At 40.7% G+C, this 20581-nt stretch overlaps 1 protein-coding gene across 6 annotated transcripts in view; it reads right to left on the reverse strand.

Annotated features, from left to right (window-relative positions):
- Positions 1-3474: 3474 nt before the first annotated feature.
- Positions 3475-20581, reverse strand: part of FARP1 (FERM, ARH/RhoGEF and pleckstrin domain protein 1) — a 210992-nt gene continuing 193885 nt past the window's right edge. For 4 of the 6 annotated variants that reach the window (XM_074815420.1, XM_074815419.1, XM_074815418.1 and 1 more), the window contains exons 18-27: positions 18126-18363; positions 16157-16287; positions 13702-13770; positions 11676-11765; positions 10472-10554; positions 9989-10101; positions 9337-9500; positions 6767-6874; positions 5556-5707; positions 3475-4419 (exon numbers count right to left, since the gene is read on the reverse strand). In XM_074815420.1, coding sequence (XP_074671521.1) covers positions 4338-4419; positions 5556-5707; positions 6767-6874; positions 9337-9500; positions 9989-10101; positions 10472-10554; positions 11676-11765; positions 13702-13770; positions 16157-16287; positions 18126-18363 — 1230 coding nt within the window. In that variant the 3' untranslated portion in view covers positions 3475-4337. Of the gene's footprint in view, positions 4420-5555; positions 5708-6766; positions 6875-7810; positions 7948-9336; positions 9501-9988; positions 10102-10471; positions 10555-11675; positions 11766-13701; positions 13771-16156; positions 16288-18125; positions 18364-20581 lie in introns of all 6 variants that reach the window. The other 2 variants (XM_074815422.1, XM_074815421.1) reach the window with 2 other exon arrangements.

Raw genomic sequence — 20581 nt, forward strand, 5'->3', positions numbered from 1 at the left:
TGAATTTTTGCTGAGTGGTCAGTAAGATGAGATTCAGGGGTCTCCTTCCAGGAGGGGATGCTCTTGCGGGTTTCTAAGCTCAGTTATTGCCCACGTGTCAGTAACAGTAAGCAGAAAGTTTATAAATCGGTGTTCAGTTTTTAATCGTAAGAATACCAGAATTTGTACAAGAGAAAACTTGTTTAAACTCCAACAACAAACACTTTCTGAGCAAGAACATTGAGAATATTTTTTTTTGGTTGGGTAATTTAGTAAGCTTGTATCTCACAGATGGCCTAACCATGTGGGAAGTTTAGTTCTTTTCATGATTAAGGCTTTTTTATGTACACATACAAGTGATTGATAGTGTACTGTTCTGTTAAATATGTGCAGTTCTAGATTACAGTTTGTCCTATAATAAGACAATGTGCCACTTTGCAGATGGCAACGATTTAAAACCCGCTTTGTATTCCCCATCCTGCCAGCCCAGTGAAACCGATGAAGAGCTCACATCAAGTTGCATTAACTTAACCCCACACATCGCATCCTTAATTACCCATGTAACTGGTGACAAACTGGGTGACAGCTGCACTCCTGTAATTATATTTCATTACTATTTTCTCCTGTTAAAAAAAAAATACGTGTGCCACGTTGCCAGTTTTTTTTTTTCCACTACCAACTTTGCTGTGCCCCGGGGGGGGTGAGGGGGGATTGTTTGTATCTGCACATCCATTAATTATGCTAATTTTTTTTTTTCCTTTTTTGAGGGAGACCATGTAATTGGCCCTGTATAAAAAGGGAAAATGGTCAAAATCAGGCTTTTCAAGTCCTGCTTGTTTCTCTGTTTTGTTCTTGGCTGATAGGATGGTGGGATATTGCCCCTGGTTTTATCTCTGCAATGAGTTTTCCTTGTGAGACCTCTTTCCTCTAGTCAGGATCTTTATTGAGATTTCTGCAATCACAGCATGTGTTTCCCTATCTAACTTCTCTTTCAGTCTGCCATTTTTGGCTGCTTTCACCTGAATTTACAAAGGCATTGAGGTCTCAAGTGTTTAATTAAAATGTTGTGACAATAGGTAGGCCTGAGGTATATTTATTAATAAATATATCTTTAAGTTAGGCAGCAGAGAAACGATGGAGAAGCTTAGTCTTGTGGAAAAACAAAAATCCACAGGAGTCCAGGCTTTGCTGATCCCATTGTGTACGGTGCAAGTTCCTATGGCAGTAAAGTTCCTGTTTTGGTTTTAGTTCATTATTTGAAGCTGATTATTTATGGTGAGTAATAACAGCAAGAGTAAATCTCTTGGAGTGACCAGTTGGAGGTTTTTCCACTGCTGAAACATGAGAATGGTGTATTTAGTCATGGCTACACTAACCTGGCACACAGTGACCCTGCCTGTCTTGTCTCCACGTTCCACTTGATGAGGTGGACAGCAGTATGATGTGAATCAGGGTTAAAAATAAGTGGTTAGATATTACAGCTTTCTAGTAAACTATGAGTTTTATTCACACACATAGACTGCAGCTGGCTGTAAGAGAAGACTGTCAAGACAGTTGCTCTTATTCTCTTACCATTATTTCAGTTTTGGGTTAACCTTAGGAATAAAGAACTAGAAAAATACTGACAAATGACAGCAGTTAAAGTGGTTTCATTTAAAAAAAAATATTTAAAAATCACACTGGTAAAGAAGGAAAAAACCCACCTTATTTTAAACCTTTTATCTGTAGAAAAAAGATATACAAAAAGGTGAAAATGCTGAACAATGAATCAGGTGGATACGCTGAATTTGCATCCACAGCCTAGCTGGGTCTCTGCTGTCATGATAAATAGAACTGTATCTTGATCTTTGCCTTAGATGTTACAGAAAAATTATGTTCCAAACTTATTTTGTATGAAAATGGAACATCCCTAGAAATGGTGTTACCTGATTTCAGGAATGTAAGTAAAAACCTTTCTTTTGAGCGCTCAGAATAAACTACTGCAGCAGATAGCAGTAACCAAGATTGTATCCAGCAAGTCTGTGATCTAAAATAAAATGCAGTTTCAGCTGAATTAAGGCCCTCAATATAATTTCTACTTAATAAAAAATCTTTTTATTGTTATAGATAGGTAACAGTTGTAAAGGACAGATGTAGGGACCAAGCTTGTAAGGCTTTGCAGGTGTTATTTTATAGCTCAGTAATAATTTGGGGGAATAAGGTCTGCAGCCCTTCGCTGTACTCCACAGCAACATCATGGGCTATTGCTTCTTCAGCCTTGTTTTTCCAGGCCTGGAGCCTGCTGTGGAGTTGTTGTTAATCTATGCTGTCTATTTTCCCTTTTCCTGACTATATGGATCATTGTTCACATTCCTGGTCAGTCTTGAAGCACACTCGCTCCTGTACGGTATCGGTTCACTGAGGTTGTTGAGTTCACGTCCTTTGGCCCTACAGAGCTGGGTCACAGGCTTGGACTGGACAAGCCCATGGGACTTGCACCTGGGAAAGAGGTCTTCAGCCTTTTCCACCTTCATCATGTCTGTCCTTCATCATGTCATAAACAGAGGCGATGCTGTAGGGTAGATGTGATTATTATTCTATCTGTACCGCTCTTCCTGGGAAATAGCTAAGGAAAAGAGCAACTGCAACAAGTTACCTGCCCAGGGTCTGAAGGTCTCCACGCAGCTGCAGGCAGCACGTGGAAGTACTTGTTTGTTTCCCTTTGTCAGGGTGGCTCAGGTTTGGCCATGGGGACTCCTGCTTGTCCTAAGGGGTCAGGAGCCCATCTTTGTCTTGGTCAGAGCTACACATGTACCTGTGCTCAGGGTGGGAGGGGAGAGAAAGGTGGCTTTACTGTCTTGAACCAGGAATATGTATGATAGTATTGTGAGGTATTTTATTCCCTTTTGTTGTGAGCAAAGCTGCAAGCTGATTTATACATTGCACATAGGTTAAGCCATTAACAGAGCAAATAGCTAGAGGAAGAAAACATCAGGGTAGAACTGTCCCAGCTTCATTTCCCGTATCTATACTCAGGCCCCCTCTGCCTAGCGCTGTGTTTCCTCAAAGGCCTGTAGTGGTGATAGATGCATTTCCAGCTTGTTGAACTTCTGTTAATGGAAGTCTTACATCACGCTTGTGATGAAGTGATTCTTAAAACATAAGGAAAAGCATCTAAGCATAGTAGACAGTGCTGTCACCCTTCTGAGCAGGCCAACAGCTTATACAAAATTCAGTGTTAATGAATGTTCAAGCCAGGTATACGAAATGGGTGTTTCTGCCGCTGGTTGTACACTGAGCACCAGGGGAGAGGGAGAGACTGAAATTCCAACAACAAACTGAAAGTCATGCTTGGATGTGCAGCAGGCAGGATGAAAACCTGGGGCTTCGGTAGTACCCCCCACTTACAGCAATTGAGTCCATGCTAGTTACCGGAACAGTCTACAAATCGATCAAATAGCTGCGGTTCTCATAATAGCGTACAGGTTTTCTTTCAGGCTTGTAAAACAAACAGCAGAATGTCACCACAGCCTTTAATTTCTTCTTGTACATACCATTCACAGTACATTAACAGCCCAAATAATATTGCACTGGATTATTTTAAAAATTTTTCATCTTGCAAGTAGTATTCACTTTTCAAAGCCAACAGATGAACAATTTGGTCAACTTGCACCAAGAAAATGGTTAGATAAGAATCCTATACTTTATTTATTATACCACATGGATTTGTAACCCCAAAGGGAAAGGAGAATGAGCTGTAAACTGTTTCCTTGTTAAAGATAGAAAATTAGTAATTCCTTGCGATTAAATGTAGAAAGACTGGGAAAAAAAATGAAATCTGAAAGTTACCTCATTCCTGTTAGACTGCTTGCTGTATATATAATTATATTCTATACTGTGAAAGTCCATCTACATTTAAAAATCCAGCAGTCTACAGATTAACATGGTAAAAAAAAATAATATATTTTTATGAAAAGAGAAGAAATAGTGTTTGCCTCAGAGGAGAAAGTTTTCAGATTGTGAAGTCGGGTTTTTTTTTTTAGGTGCAATCTTTGAGGCAACAAAATGTCTTTTGGCATTTGGCACTCTAATAAGGACAATATTTTAATACTGGCACAAGCTAAAAACAGCACAGATTGACAAAATACAAGACATGGAACGAACTGCAGCCACTGGGATGATGGTAAGCTAGTCTGAACATATGGAGAACTTAAACAGTTTTGCTGAGGAATGGTAAAAGTTTCTGCAAAACCATACTTATTTTTTATTCTTTTACCAAAGTGTAAGTTTTACTAAACTTGGAGGGAGAAAAAGAGTTTCAAATGTCCTCTAGAAAATCAGCAGCTGCTGGACAATCAACACAGCGGCTTGTTCAGCCGTCAATAGGCGTGAGGCTCTTTATGACTCAGAGCTCGAGTGCGTGAGGCAGAGCTGGTGGCACTTCGGATCACTTCCATCCATCTGTGAGGAGGCACGAGGAGACACACAAACAAAAGAACCGTCAATTCCTCAAGGAAAGATTTTTTGAAAGGTACAGTTTGCGCTGTTAGTTGAACACAGTTTTATCTTCAGTGCCTACGGGAGCATCTTGCTTGCTACTTCTAAGTCTAGCCGAAGTCAAGAAGCTCTAGATACCAATGACTGCCAAATGCATATATGTAAGGAGGTTTAGAGAGGATAAACAGGGTTGACGGGACCCAAAATTCATGAGCTTAAGTAGCAGTTTTACTTGTTCTGCAGACACCAAATCTTTTTCACTTCTGGATGGTCCAAGTGATGAGCAGTTGAGACCAACCGCTCTTAATTCTAGAGTGAAAAAATGTAATTTAGCTGCAGTTCCTACTTCTCTTACCTAGAACTGAGAAAAGGCTTTTGTGTGTTTTCCTATTCTACTCATTTATTTAATTACCTCTTTCCCACAACTTGTCTTTATTTATAGTTTTAGACTGACATGGCTAAAACTTAATAATAGCTTTCTTCTATAAGAGAGGACATTAAGATTTTTGACATGTTAATGCTTCATGTGAAAGAGCTAAATTAGTTCCCAGTATCAACCACCTCAAACCACAATTTAGGAGGAGCAGTGCCTGTGTCCTAGCTCTCTGTGTATCTGAAATTCTGTGGGAGGTGTAAAAATCACATGCTGAAGTGGTATAAATATATAGTAAGAACAGCTGCTTCTGTGAAAAATTGGGATTTTATTTCAGGTGTGGATTTTCCATCCAGTGGGACTAGAGGGACTGAAGTTATTCTGAAGAGCTACTGAAAAGTCCTGTGATCTGTTTACATGCTTCCTGAAGTCTGAAGCATAGAGGTCCCCGGGCAGCCAGCCTGATCAATTTTGACTGGATAATTCCTGTACATAACACAGGTTGTGTAGTGATTACTCTCACAGCTACTGCATTATCAAAAACAACCACTTGGTTCTAGAATTACCAGGTTTAAAATTTCTTTTAAAATTTTAAAGGGTTCTTTCTCTAGTTGTGTTGAACTACTTGCCTGTATTACTGAATCCATTTACTGAACTTTGCATCTACTAACTTTGGAAGAAACTCCTGGAATTTTACAAAATTCCCTCTCACAGAAGACTGACTTACCTTTCAAATGTGTATTCACTTTCAGCCCTGAAGTAGTACACGTGGGATTTGAAATGTAGCTTGAACACATAATCTTTGTGAATGTTTTCAGATTCCGAAGGAATGGTAAGTGAATATCCCAATAAAGGAAGGCTGGCTAAAGGATGATTGTCCTGAAAAGAAATGTTGGAAAATGCTGTGAGATCAAATGCCCTGAAGTAAAGAGAGCATGAAAGTAAGATTGAAGACAGATACACACTCATTTAAAGGTCATCATCACGTTTCCACATGCACATGGAAAAAAATACCAGCTTTATACAGTTGCAATGAACTTAATTGTCTGGTAGTTTCAGCTTGCCCATCTTTCTGGATCCTTCTCAGAAGGATCTGCTGCAGGCTGATCCTATCGGTATTTCCTCCTAAGAAAGTTGTCTGAAATCTTGGACTTCCACTACTTTTCAAACTGACGAACATAAAGCTCCATCACTTAGTGTCAGCAGGGCACCACCTGCGTTCATCCTAGCCTTGCAAACACCTACTCCTTTAGAAATGTACCGGCCACCCTGCCGCACACATGGCTCAAGTCCTTTTACTTAGTCAGACATGTATGAACAAGTAATTTTGTTATGCTGTGTATGTGTAGAATATCCTACAATTCATTCTTTTTTTTTTTAGTGTAGAAACTCTGTTGTTAAGGATTTCTATAGCAATGAAAGTACAATGTAGCAACTGGGATTATTTTGTACTTATGCACTGCTCGAACACAAAGATTCAGATTCTAGACAGGAAACCCTTCTTCTGCAGCATGATGTTTGCTCAGCTGGATTAATCACTGGCCACTGTTCTCTCTTGTTTGACTTAAGCAAATTTCTAAATCAGTATTAAGTTTTTAATTGTAATAATCTCAGAATTTGTACAAGGGGAAACTTGCTTAAACTCGCACCACAATTTCTGAGCAGTGGGGATATCTGTTGTACTTTTTACGGATAGTATGCACTGTCAGCGTTCAAAGTTTCAGGAAACAAGCAGGTGTTCTTCAACCGACAAGTAAACAGATAGAGAACAGTCTCTGCTCCATGTTCCAGAGATGGTAAAGGCTGGGTAGCCATGACCAGTGCAGCTGCTTCTTTTGCCTACAGCATCCCTGACCAATGTTTGCTTTTCTCTCTGCTACTGCTTTGAAAACCCAAAAGTTCTTCTCCAGCCACACACACACACGTGCAGTCTGTTACCTGGTGCGATTTATAGAAGAACATACAGAAGTTGGTGAACACCACCCAAAGCTTCTGCCACCCGTTGCTGTTTTTGAATTTTCTTAGGAGATTTCCAGACAGCTGGTTCTGAAACAGATCAAAAGTAGCCAAATAAAACAGTGAAAGGTACCTGCAGTTTAATTATTGTAAGAAAAATTATCTGCTTTTATTTGGTTGTATGTGACCTTGTATGTGACAAAGTTTTGGCTGAATGGATGTATTTTTCTTTTGCATTTTTCTACTACTAAGTAGTACTTACTTAATGTAACATTTTTTTGTTTGTAGCTGGGTACTTCCAAAAATTTCAAGCTACTACGCTGCTTTTTTTTTAAATTGCGGTGGCTTTCAGTAATATATTACTAAACATCGGTCTTGTTATCCTAGTCTGTCTTTTTTCTCTTCAAATGATACTTAAATAGAATAATGGAAACAGAAAGTCTGACATGGATTTGTGATGTAAAGGAAAATTATGACATACTTTAAAATTGCAGATAGAGATTGAGCTCTCAGTACCCAGTGAGTTCACATGGTAACTTTTCAGATTTCAAAAGCAGGACTGTTAACCTTATTCGTAGCTGTATTTTGGGGTATTTTAACAAAAAGGAGGAGGAAGCCATAGCCAAGTACAAGTATTTAACGGCTGGCTGAAGAAACTGCTCTTCACATAGTGAAGATGTAAAGTCCAGTATCATTGCGCCTCGCAAACGAAGGGCAGATCTCAGTGAATTATTAATTACTTTCCATTCCTTGTTGCCTGTAAGGGCTCTCACCTGGATGAAAATAGCTGTTTACATCATTGTCTTTATATAATGCAGAAGCTAATAACTTAAGCTTTACAGATTAATAGTCAAAGTCTGGTGGTCCTGATATATCTACCTCAAATGAAATATTCTTGAAAATGTACTGTTTTCACCAGTCTTGGATATACATTAAGGCCTTTGCTTTAAATCATCCCATTCTCTGATATCTGGACTGCTGCCTCCTTGCCCTAAGTTACAGGTGTAGTCCTTAATTTTCTGTTACCTCATTACTCTGGAGGATATCATAAAAGGACAGGCTTTGCATTCGGTACCAGCAGACATATGAAATGGAAACAGGCCGCTGATCACTGATCAGTCCAGCAGGTAGGGAAGTACAGTCACTGACAGAGAGAGGATCTTCTACCACGAGAGAGACAGAAAGGAGGGAGAGACACAAAGAAAATAAACGATAATGCTGAAGTGAGAGGCACCAACAGAATGATGTGAGCATGAGCGTAACCTGCCACACATGGAACAGCAGTGGAGCTGAAGATGTTTTCACAGAACAACGTATGTCTCCAGGGTGTGTTTGGTCTTCACTGCTTTGTTTGCATTCGTTTGAGGCAGGGGGAGGAACAAAAGTAAGGAATGATGAGCACTGATCTCAGACCAAAAGATTTGCCTAACTGTTTTAATCATTAGAATTAGTCACTGGTTTAAGTTTTATATCTATTTATAAGAAGCCCTCTATTTTAGGGAAAAATACAAGACCTTGTTCTGTGCTGAACTATTCCTCCCTTGCAGGATATAGGGTATAAAGAGCAGAAAATCCACCTGCATGTAGACAGGCTCTACAGTCAGCGTTTTCTAGTAAAGAATAATTTTCTTTGTTGCTGAAATATGACAAACTCACTTTCTGTTTAAAAACAGAGGCAGTTACACAAACTATGAATACAGTCTGTCCTCACATCTCTACGTTCTGCATCAGTACATCTCCTCTAGAGCAACGGTGGCCTGGTGTCTGAGGGCTGCCTCGTGAGTGCAGGTTGACTCAGCTTTAAGGTTCCTTTTACCATTGTCATTGAGCATAAATTTCCATTTCATGAGGACTGTGATAACATACTTGGAGTTCCCTGGAGACTCTCTTGGGTGAAGGAAGAACACCTGCACAGGCTTACCACCTCGTCCTAAAACCTACACTGAACTAGGAGTCTTTCATTTTAATCTTTGAAAGGTCAATGTCTGCATCTCATCTGTTGAGTACAGAATTAAGGAATGTGTATCAAATTGGCTTAGCTGTGATCAGGGGGGGAAAAAAGGATTTTCATTTTGAGGTGGAAAACGCAAATAAAGAAAAAGCAGATGAGACTGAGCAATGAGACAAGGTTCCAGAAAAGATGGCTAGGTAAAGAAAGTACGTTAGTAATACACATAATTGAAACTCTGGCTGCAGCAGCTAAAGACAATATCCTTTCAGCTCAAGCAATGACTTAATGCCTCTGTAACTGAAAGCATTAAGACAGTTTGACCTGCTTTAAATTTTAAAGGGCATCAGCCTTTTTTTGGACAGTTACTTCTATGAAAATTACTGCTCTAAGTGATTGTACAAAGGTGCACTAAGGGAGTGGATACTTGTTTCTTGAACTGATGGTTTAGGCCAGCATTTGAGGATACGGGAGTCAGTTTAATAGGTGAAACTTCCCCAGGAGGAGACAATGGACTAGTGCACTTATTAAGGAGGAGCAAAAAGGAAATTGTCATTCAAGAGCGAGTCTGGAGCTGCAGTTCAGATCGTTCTGAGGCAGATACCTCCACAGCAATACTAAAGTCGATCATTGAAACACTGGTATTTCTGTGCCAGCAGACGTGCACCGTAGTGTTGCCACGGTGTGGTGACTGACGTTCGAGTGAGGTGCGGGATGCACTGAGGTCGTCCTCAGATTCCTGGTCTACAGTAGTTTCATCAGGAGACTCTATGAAATGCAGGGAAAAAGCATCTTTCTTCCTCTATGCAACAACATATATAATTGGAAAAATTAAACAAATCAATTCTGTCCACAATATCGTGAACTAATTTTAAAACACACTTTTTGAAATAATTTTGTGCAGATGTTAAGTAGATTTTTTTTTTTTTACGTGTTTCTGCAAGTGTTAGAATCAAAGACTAACTACTGTGCTGTTTTGGTGCTTTTAATACCTTCCAAGGACAGGCACTGCCCAGAAATCTTGTTAAATAGTTCCTGGAATCATTATGCTTAAGTCACTTCTCAACTCAGTGAAAACTTTCTGCTAACATCAACAAGAACATTAAAATGGCACATATATAAAAGAATATATATATAAATCAACTTCAAATGTATCAGTTTGACCTGTGGCCAGCATTTTTCACCACTTTGCTTAGAAGCAATCACCAATCATACTAATGAAAGTGAATAAAACCTACTCTCTAGCATTTACTTACTATTGTCAGGTGGGCTGCTAGCCAGTAACTCTGGGGCAGGGCCGCTGCTCTTCTCTGCCAGGTCTATTGCCATCTGAACATCCTCAGTCCATTTGTCCATTTCAGCACGGGTACTAACAATGAAAATTCAGGTTTTATTCACTTTCATACAGGCTGAAAGCAAACTCTAAGAAATAGTCACAAGTTGAGCTTACTTTTAATTTAAATAAATAAATTCAGGCACAAGATGTTAGGTTTTTTTTCCTAATAACTTAGTTTTGGTTCTGACTTGCACAATTGCCACTGTCTTCTGTCCCAGTCATTTTTTTTTTTTTTTTACAAGTGACTTTCACAAAAGAATATACCTTTGAAATTGTTTTAGGAGTGAATCAAAAATAACCATTTAATCCAATAAAATGATACCTCTCTGCTTTTCTACATGTCCCACTGTGAAAGCTGCAGAGAAATAGAGTTTACATGTGTATGTTGACTCCAATGAATTACCTTGCAGCAACAACAATGGACTGGTGTTGACCTCGTAGGGTTAGACAATGAGGCACTCCCCATTCCTCTTCACTTTCTTCTATCTGAGAGATAAAAGCCCAAATGCAGTCAGATTGCAGGAAGTATGTATTTCGTAAGGTGAAACAGTGAACTGAACAAGCTCTTACCACTGGGGGAAAAAAAACTAAGAGAAATGTTCACAAACAACGATTTTGAGCTAGGTATTGAGAAAAAAAATGGTGGTTTGCAAGTTGGAAAAACATTAAGGTAGTTCTGCAATAATCTCAAAAGCATGGCTTTGTCTGTTTTGTGTCAAAAAAAAAAAAAGAAAATAGTGGTATTTTTATCAGAAGAGTGATTCATCATACAAAAGGATATGTTAAAGGCTGGGAGTGCTCTGGACACTGCAACATAACAGTTCTGCTGTGAACAAGTCCATGCCAAATGGACAGCAATAATTGAATAGATTCCTAGAAACGCTAGATAAAACTTGAAGCCTCGCAAGTGTTTAGAGAAATTCAGTTACTGTGGTAGTGATTACCTAACTCAATTCTCAGGAAAACAGTACCGAATAGATACAAACCCATGAAAAGTTCCAATGAAAATAACAGGAGGAATGAAAGAGTTTTGAAACTAGCAAAAATATTTTTGAAATCATAAAAGAAGGGGTAACTAGGTGCTATTGGCTTGAGTTGTCTGTTTTCCAGAAGAATTGCAACGAGAGCTCCAAATGACATATTGCTGCCTGTTTCCCACTACTTCGGCTTTAAGATGCAGAGCTGAAAATATTAGGAAATGTTTTTTTATAGAAATTAGATTGTTGCTACTGTTTACTTGCCTTGCACAGTGTGTCTGTAAGCAATTGGTGATGAATTACTTGTAAGAATCACAGTTAAATTTATGGTTTAAAAAAATAAAGAACCCATCTCACAAGAAGTTTGCATTATGAGGAAGCCACCCCCCAAAATGCCTTTCTCTCCCCCCTCCTTTTGCTATATAATCACCTCTGTGTAGAGGGCTGCATGAACACATGCCAAACCCAACACAGCCCCGTCAGGCACTGCAGAATGTAACCACAACTTCCCTGAACCAGAGAACAGCCCTTTGCTGCTGCTTTCAGTCCAGCAGAAATTCATCAAGCAATTAAGAAGGGACCACAAACGGCCATTTAAGCTTGAATCCCTTAAGCTCTCACAATACTTACTGTCATGCCATACAGTGGAAGATGCCCATGGACTTTAAACTGATTTGAGGCTGTCAGGCCTCTACTTGTGTACAACAAGATGTCGTTAAACTAAAAAGCAAGAATAAGCATTATTAAAATGATGGATGTATGTAGGAAATAAAAAAAATCAGAATGGTAAATATGGGAAAGCTAGCCAGTACTAGCTGTTTATATGGCAGCCCTAATGCATGAATGCAAAACACTGGCTTCCACAATATCCCAGGACCTAGTATTGGCACCTGTTATTTTCCCTGCCTTCCTTCCCAGCTAGTCTCAGGCATGTTTCCACAATTTTCCACCAGATATCTTCCGATGCTTTCCCTTTGTGATCTCTGGGTCAGAACTAACAAGCCACAACAGCAGTGAAACCAAGCAGTACGTTTCACACTCTGCCACACTTTGAAGCTATGGAAGGTAAGTGTGTTTTACCAGTATTTTCTTCTGATTTGGTGGGAAGATAAGCAAGCCTGAGAGAGGTGTGTCCAACTTAACTCTTACAAAGTAAGTGGCTAACTATTACTCCCCATATTCAGAAGGAAGCTGGGAGACCTGTTTTAAGGTAGACAGCTTTAGGTTAGAAATATCAAGGTGAAGAGACTGAGTATCTCAATTTGTGGAGCTTCCTGCATGTAACAGCAGTTGTCAAAAGCATGTCAAATGACCCCCTGCTATAAAATGAATGGCATATTCACTGTGCCACCTGGGTCAAAGGAGGTTTTTCTCAAACCAGACAGCTGCATCAAGGAAATCATACTCTGTGGTGTGAAACAAGCTCTCACCACAGGCGTCTACAATCCAGTGGCAATTATTCACGAAGCTATGTGGATCAGCCACTAGAGGGGGATTTAATTTTGCCAATGATTATACATGTATTCGGAGTCCCAGAATACTGACCTGGGATTTTACCTCCAAAAAGATTCTGGTGCTTGAGACAGACCAAAGATGACTTTGACAGCATGAGCAATTGACTTGAGAGTCTAGTCTCAACTTTTTCATGTTTTATACCGGTATAATATCGAGGCATCATCTGGTAACAAGCATTGTGGTATGCAAGAAAATAAGCACCATATTCATTAGGCTTCCTCTTTAGCGCATTTAAAGGCAGAGGATAGTCCTACCCAGGTAGATTTAGTGGGTTTATCTTTGGCTCATTTGAAAGATTAAATGTCAAACATCTCATAAAACCTAGCACAAGCTTTTCTACACATCCACTGTCTTCACTTTTTGCATACAAGCCAATGAAGTATTTATCTGCCACACTGCACTGACTCTTTAATGTTTTTCCCTGTAACTCTGGACTATCCGCTCTGCCAGGCACCCCAGTGTCCCAGCACCAAGGGCTCAGCAGCAGCAGGATGAGGAGCTTGGGAGCAAGTCAGCTGGCTGGGAAGAAAAGGGAGGAGGAACCATCTGGTCAGCTCCTGTGGATCGGAGACCAAGTGGGATCACTGTAACCTGACAATGCTGCGAGTGATGGTGGGAGGAAATAACCTTTCCTGGTGCAAGAGCTACAAAATGTATCTCCAGGTAAAGGCAGGTCCGTCAACATGCTGGGCACTCATGGGCTGAAACTGGATGGTTTGTGGAGAAACTTGCTTCTGTAACGTGTCCTGAGAGCATTATGTGGATTAGTGTTTGTATCACCAGGAGTTACTCTTTATCTTCTTCTCTGGACATGATCACTAACCCTGGCGCCACTTTTCATTTTATGACGGCTCTGCTTTTATTTAAGGCAGTGTGCTAGGAGGTATTATTTTATCATTATGTTCACCATGTCATATAAAAATAAATAGTTTTATCTTTGTAAGAAGCAGTTACAAAGAGACTATCGGGTGTGGACAGAAACATACATTCTTAACCAGCTACATAAGGGATGTATTGTGTTAACTTAAATAAGGCTGTTTAAAAACACTTACTGTAATTCACAATTCAAGTCTAACAGTATGTCTAATAGTTGCCTACAGTTGTGTTTCATTATATAAAGAAAAACTGTCATCTTGCTTACCAGAAAGAACATCCGTTGCTGTAAACCTTTTCCAGACAACTTACTAAGACTGCCCAGTCTAATAAACTCCTGTGGGAAACAAATAAAAAACAAATATGGATCTTCTGCAAAAATGATGACAATTTTTTATTATGCAAGCATAAATGTGACTACTTGGTCATAGGATTGACTTGACTATCAGTCACCAAGGCTTTTTTTTTTCCTTTATTTTATTAAATAAGTTTATGTAAAATGTTTAAAAATGTTTAGGGATGGAATTACAGGAAAAGTAGCACATCTGAAACTTTCAAAACGCTGGATTTCCTGGGCTTACTGTGAACTATACTGTAACTCACCCTTCCACTTATCTGAAATGCATGAAAATATAATTTCTCAGTCACTACCTTCAGCTTCTGCCAAAAGGTTTATATTTATTTATTACAGTCTTCCTGTGGTTATTCTACTCATAATTGTGAAAGTAAAATACATATAAAGCAATCGAATCACCTGCAGTTTAGGAATAAACTGGCTGTGTAAGATTAATCTGTTCAGAGAGACACTCCAGTAGCCTTTGGATTGCTGTGATGTGTTCAGTCCCGCCCCATCTGCATTGCAGGGGCTAAGGGGTGGAAAAAGTGGCTAGAGGTGGTTGTCCCTGTATCACGGTAGGCTCATGTTACCAGAGAGGCCACTGGAAGCTGTTGTCAGCCACCAAAGACTATTAATCATAACTACTATTTATACGGTACCACCTAATAGCCACTGGCAGGCTTAGCACCACCACGGCAAGTGCTGCATGAACACACGAATCAAGAGCTGTGAGTCATTGCAATCTGCAAGCACAACTGAGTTACCACGGGATGTTTTACCGTCCAACACAGGAAGCAGCTCGGTGGCAGCAGAGACCCTGGTCTGGGACAACGTGAAGAGGACAGTTACCTACAGCCTCCTTTAAGACCACTGAATCATGGGCCTAACATGAGAGTTCTCCTCTGAGATGTGGAGTTCAGACACCTTTGGGTACCCCCAGCCATGGGTGACAGTGGCATTTGCCTCCCAGCCTAGTCTGCACTGGGGCAGGGACTTCATTCAGAGGCAGAAGAGCAGCCAAAGGGCTGGGAGCAGCAGCACTGTGGGCACGTGTCAGAGCGTGGCCAATGCTTTTTGCCTTGGCAGGCAAACAACCTCTACCCACCGTGTGCCTTTTCTTGAACTTCCTACGACAGGAAGGCTGGCTGCTCTGTCTTTAAATAGAATAGAGAAGCAGAAACACTCAATGACAGCATTTAATTTCATGTAATAGAGAGATGCACGGGCTGTGGAATGTCCCGAGGGGCTTGCCAAGGAAGTGAGAGCTCTGTGGATCACTGGAAGGAGGCATGAACCATGGCAGCTGCTTGGGAGACAGGGAAGAGGCAAAGTGAGGGAGTGGGAAACAGACACAAATCCAGAAATAGGTGTGCTCGGCCCCACCTTCCCAGTGTCACATCATCTTCAAACCCCTTTTTCTCAATGTTTGAATCGTTAAATGAACTAGACCCTAGAGAGCTCAGCAAGCTGCCTCTCTGCCATGACCGCACTGTGGCACTAGACACAGACATGGCGTGGCAAGCAGACCTGGGGCTGTGGCTCTTGCTGAGCAGTAGCCCGGCCATCCTGCAAGAGCACATCTGGGCTGGACGGATGGGCTGCAGGGAAAGTTCAAGTGCTGCTGTATTTGCAGTTCAATGCAAAACTCATCTTTTTTTTAATCTTTTTTTTTTCCCCCCTCAAGTTTTCATGCACAGATATGTGCACCTAGAAAAGTAAAAAAGGCTACAAATATTACACTGACGTTCATTTATTCTGAAATAAGCCTTCATTTTTAAAAAAGCATGACAAGTAAGAAAGAATTTTGATATTTTTATAACACAATTAAGTGTTTACTTAAGGCAACACTGTCTCAAAAATTATTGCCTTATGTTACATGTAGACCAAAGAGACTGCTCGTCCCCAGAGCTGTGAGTTTTAAAGCTAAGCATTGTGAAAAAGCTGAAGGTCCTCCAGCACAAATGTCTTTCTTTCCTTTAATCTGCCATGCTCTAGCATCAAGGGTTGGAAAAAAAAAAAAATTAAGGGCAGCAAGAAATGAGGAAACTGCTCAAGCTCTGAACTCTGTGATAAATATTACATTTTTACCGCTTCTGTTATAATAGATGTTTGGAATTGCCTACAATCGTCCAAATCTATACATAAGATAAACCTAATAAAATCAGTAAAAAGGTAATAAAGATGATTGCCTCTTCCTGCTTTAAAGGCCGCCGTTTTCTATGGTATTATTATGTTTACATTTGATAGTTTTTGGTGACAGAAAAAGGTTTGAGGAAAGGTCCTTTGAGGAAAGGCAATTTCACAGTTGCTCCTAATAAACAGGTTTCTAAAACATACCTAATGCTTTGGAATTGTATCGGACCTTGATTACAACTCTGCTACTTACCCTTCCTGGGATCACCAGATTGTCGATGCCTATCAAGTCTTTCTTGAGTTCATGCAGCTTCTGGAAATTCTCCATCTTTATCATATTGCCATGGAGCTGAGCCACCATCTCAGAAATCTCAGCCAAAGCAGCTAGATGGACAAAACCATAAAACACTTATTAAAAATTTACAAGAATGTTCGAAAAGAAAGACAGCTTTTGTCTGCAGCACCCTGCTCATTAACACCACCCTTCTTGTGTTACCCTTCTCCTTCACAGTGTAAAGCTACTCAGGCAGACTAAAAACCGCACAAACTCTGGACATCATCTTATGGAGTGGAGGGGAGAGGGTGGAATGTTGTAATGAAGAGACAGTCTATTTCAACCAAAAGTTTGCTCTATTTTAGCCACAGGAACATTGTAGGAATACTTGGGTCAATCCAGAGCACCAGTGACTGGGTTCTCCTAGAGGACTTAATTTCCTACATCTCCAATTAATCTAGGGATCTTCTCTATGCTTGGGAAAAAAAAAAAAAAAGCATTTCTACCCCTGCCTGCAGCACCCTGGGTCAGGTCCATATTTGAAAACACCAGAAAATGGCAGTGTCATGTATTGTGTCACTTCAGATGGTAAACACAGTAATCTTGGGGTATGCCCTCAGACCCAGCAATGAGAACAACTAAAAGGGCTCCATGTCGCTGAGTTGCATCATGGTTCTACTTCATTCTCTCTGAAGACACTACCAACAATGGGTGACCTAACACCTGGGAGTGATTTTCCTAAGGGAAATCTCCATTGTTAAAGGAGATTTTTGCCAGGTGAAGAAGGATCAGGTGGGATACAGGAGGAAGCAGGCACTACAAATTCCCACTCTGCAGCCGCAGAAGCCAAATCAAGTGCAGGCTGCTGCCAATCTACTTCCTGCATCTTGTCTTTGATGTGCCAACAATGCAGTAAGTCCACTCAGAGAACTAAGCTGAAAATCGCTTCGATCTTTTCAGGGGGAGCAGCTCATGGACTGGCTCCCTGTGCCATCATGTATGTGAGCACCAACCTTGATACACCTGAATGGGTAGTAGCTACATTTAGGCAAACATCTGTGTCACGCAGCACTTCAGTGCCACAGACCTCTGTGGCATTTCCTATTCCTACAGGTCAAGTTCCCTCCGCATTTTGTGCATTGCCTGCTGTGGGTCTCATCGCATGGCAACTAAGGAAACTTGGCCAACTAACTCAGCTAACACCTTGCAGCCAGGAGCAGTCATGCTGAGCATTGCTCCCTGCCCTGGTCCTTCCGTGGATCTGCACTGAGTGATAACAGTGTAGATAACAGAGTTATCTATGTAGACAGCTTACAACGGGGGTGGGGGACAGGGGTAAGAAAGGAGGAAAACAAATCATCAGAAAGAAATAGCAGGCAGTGAGTTCAGACTACAGGAGAAAAATTTCTTCACATTTGGAAAAAACAACACATTGGCAGCTTTGAGTTCCTGAAACAAATCATGGAAATGGTAATAAAGCAAACTATATGCCTGGAAAAAAAGACAAGTAACACTTAAAGATATAAGAACAGCAGCCACCATACTGGGTCAGGCCAAGGGTTCACCTGGGCCAATATTCCATGTTCCTAGTGGATCTCTAGGGAAATCTAGGAACAAGACAAGCACATACGGTATTTTCCCTGTGCTCTCTCCCAACCTCCCAACTGTTTTCAGTTCAAGCCACTTCCCGAACTGCATGTAATTTCTGTTTGTTTAATAACCCCCAGCAGATTTCTCTTTCAAGTACTTGTCCAGACTGTGGCATAATGTGTATACAAGAGCAACCTTAATCCTACCATTTCTGGTCTTCTGAGTGCTGGATTTTGCAACTCAATCCTCTTTCAATGTAGGCTTAAAAAAAGATTTATTTTTTGCCCATCCACACACCTCTAGTGGAGTTGGAAGCCGTTCTCCAGATCCAGGAATTGGTGTCTTTTCTCCTACTTACCTCTTGAATCCCTGAAGTCTATGTGGCTTGGTGGATAGTGTTTGCAAAGCCTCTCCATTATCTGCTTGTAGTGCATAAGCCTGTGTAAAGGTCTGAGAAGGAAGGTATTGAGAGGCAAGTAGCAGACTTTCTGTAGCTCAAAATCCCTGCAAAAGGTCTCCAGCTTGCGAGAGTTCTTGATCCCATTCTCCAACTCAATTAAAATCTCATTGTGCTTCCACAGGTGAATTGTCAATTGCTTATAGGCACAAAGAAAGAGCACAGGGTAGAGCTATTAGTAATCACTGTGAGACATGACTCAGCCCAAACCTATTCCAGTAAAAAAATCCAAACAAAATCACTGTACAACACAATGGCTCTGATATTCACTTGAAAAGGAGAAATGACATTACTTGTTTGAAGTACACACTCCCACCCCCTCTGCATTCCCTGTAAAACGAAAGTACATGAGTAAACAAAACTAAGCCTGATATCAGTGAGAAGTCCAAAGGCAAGATAACATGAACACAGCTCAAGCAAGTAGGTGCAACAGTGAGAGAGCTAGACAATGCGATTGCAGAGCTAGGAAACGAAATGGGATTTTCTAGGAGGATGAAGGGGTTTAGTTACACCCCATTCCCTTAGGTGCTTTTGGGCAACTAAGATGCAGGCAAACGGAGCTTCTGCTCCCATTATTAATGAGAATTTGCATCTCCTGGGAATCCAAACAAATGCAAAAAATAGAGGAGCTGTCTGACAGAAATGGGTGTGCTAGAGTTCTTCATCCTTAGATTACGTCCTCTTCTCCCTAGTGCAGTCTCCAAGATGATCCCACTGGCAGCAGGGGAGTCAGGCACCAACAAGTGAATGAAGTTTGCATGAAATACGTAACTTCATTTAGGTCTCAGTATCACAGACATTTGTGAGTCACATTTAAAACAATTCAGCAGTACTTTTTCGAACAATTAACACAGGGGCTTTGTGTTTTGCAGAAGGTAAACTGGTTCTTCAGGATGCACAGAGCTTCTCTGGGCAGCCAAATAAAGTCTCCCAGTACCTGGTAGAATATTAACCAGCAACAAAAAGAAATTAAATGCATATGTTGAATGGACTTGAGAAGACAGTTTGTCTTAATCTAAAGCTTGTGCTTTTTGACACATTTTCAATCAAGTCCCTCTCTACTGTGATTATGTTATGTCTTTACCAGAAACACACCTTCCCGACAGTCAAGCCACTTCATACACTGCATATTCATTTTACAAGCATTTAACTCAGGCAAAGACACAGCAGACCCTCTGGACTACTACAGAGGCTGCCCACTAATTACATGCTCTTAACTTCTTTCCTATGTTAGTTAAACATGGAGTGTCAGTTTTCAGGTCTCTTAAGAAGTCTCATGATAACTATACAGAGTTTTAACTAACTTCATTGTTTCCTGTGCAGTTCTTTAAGTCAAACTGGATTTTGCCTCTTTCCTCTACATATCTGTGCTTATCAGTGGTGGTGGATCTCAAAGCAAATGAAGAAAATGCTCTAATGGGAAAGGGAGAATGGCAAAGGTGAAAGCACGTCAACAGGTCTAAGTTACAGTGAGGACTGTGCACTGCCTTTAGACTAGCGCCACTAGTGCTTTAGACTTGCAGACAGTGAAGGACAGACAATTTAATGTTGCAAGATACCAAGAGCAGAAGCAGAATCTGTCAGAAGCTCTCTGTGATTTCAAAAACTGTTTGTGAAAAGGTGCATACTTCTTGAGAGCAAGGATGGAGGTAGAGAAGTCCCCTATGTGTTTCTTCTAATGCATCTGAATTATGTCTTGAGGGGAAAAAGCAGTTCCTGCTAAGGACACTGCAGAAGGAGTAAGGCTGCCTTATTGGTGACACAGCTGTCTCTGTTGGGGACTGTAAATTAAGATTTCGATGTTCTATTTTTCTGATTTGCTGTATAATCACTTGCACGTCACTTAACTTCTCTGCATCTCTCTGTCCTTCTGAAACGTAAGCCTAGTACTAATGTCTCAGGAGAGCTGTAAAGACTAAACTGCCCTTTCCTCCAGCCAAGGACTCAAGGCGGCTCCATTCACTAACTGCAGAATGCTGAAGTGGCAATCACTGAGGAAAGATTTATCAGACAGATTTGAAAGCACTTTGAGATCCACATGCTGAAGGTGCAGTGCCGTGTTTTGCCAGGCACTGGTCTGGATGCATAGCTACATTATAACAAGGAGACCTGTGTGTTATCCATCCATACTGTAAAGGTCTGTAGGGTTTTCACAGGCTCCTGCACCTACCTTCCAAGCTGTTCAGTAACACAGAGCATCAAAAATACTCCTCCGGCCAGACTAAGAACAGATGCAAAGTCTGCTGAACACTACACCTAGATTTACAGTTCATACACGTATTTTTGCTTTTAGCTTTAAAGGGATCAAAGGCAATTATTCGCATTTATTCAAAACCTTTCACCTAACTTGGCACCAC

Source organism: Strix aluco, chromosome 2 (genome assembly GCF_031877795.1).
Source record: "Strix aluco isolate bStrAlu1 chromosome 2, bStrAlu1.hap1, whole genome shotgun sequence".
Taxonomy (NCBI): domain Eukaryota; kingdom Metazoa; phylum Chordata; class Aves; order Strigiformes; family Strigidae; genus Strix; species Strix aluco.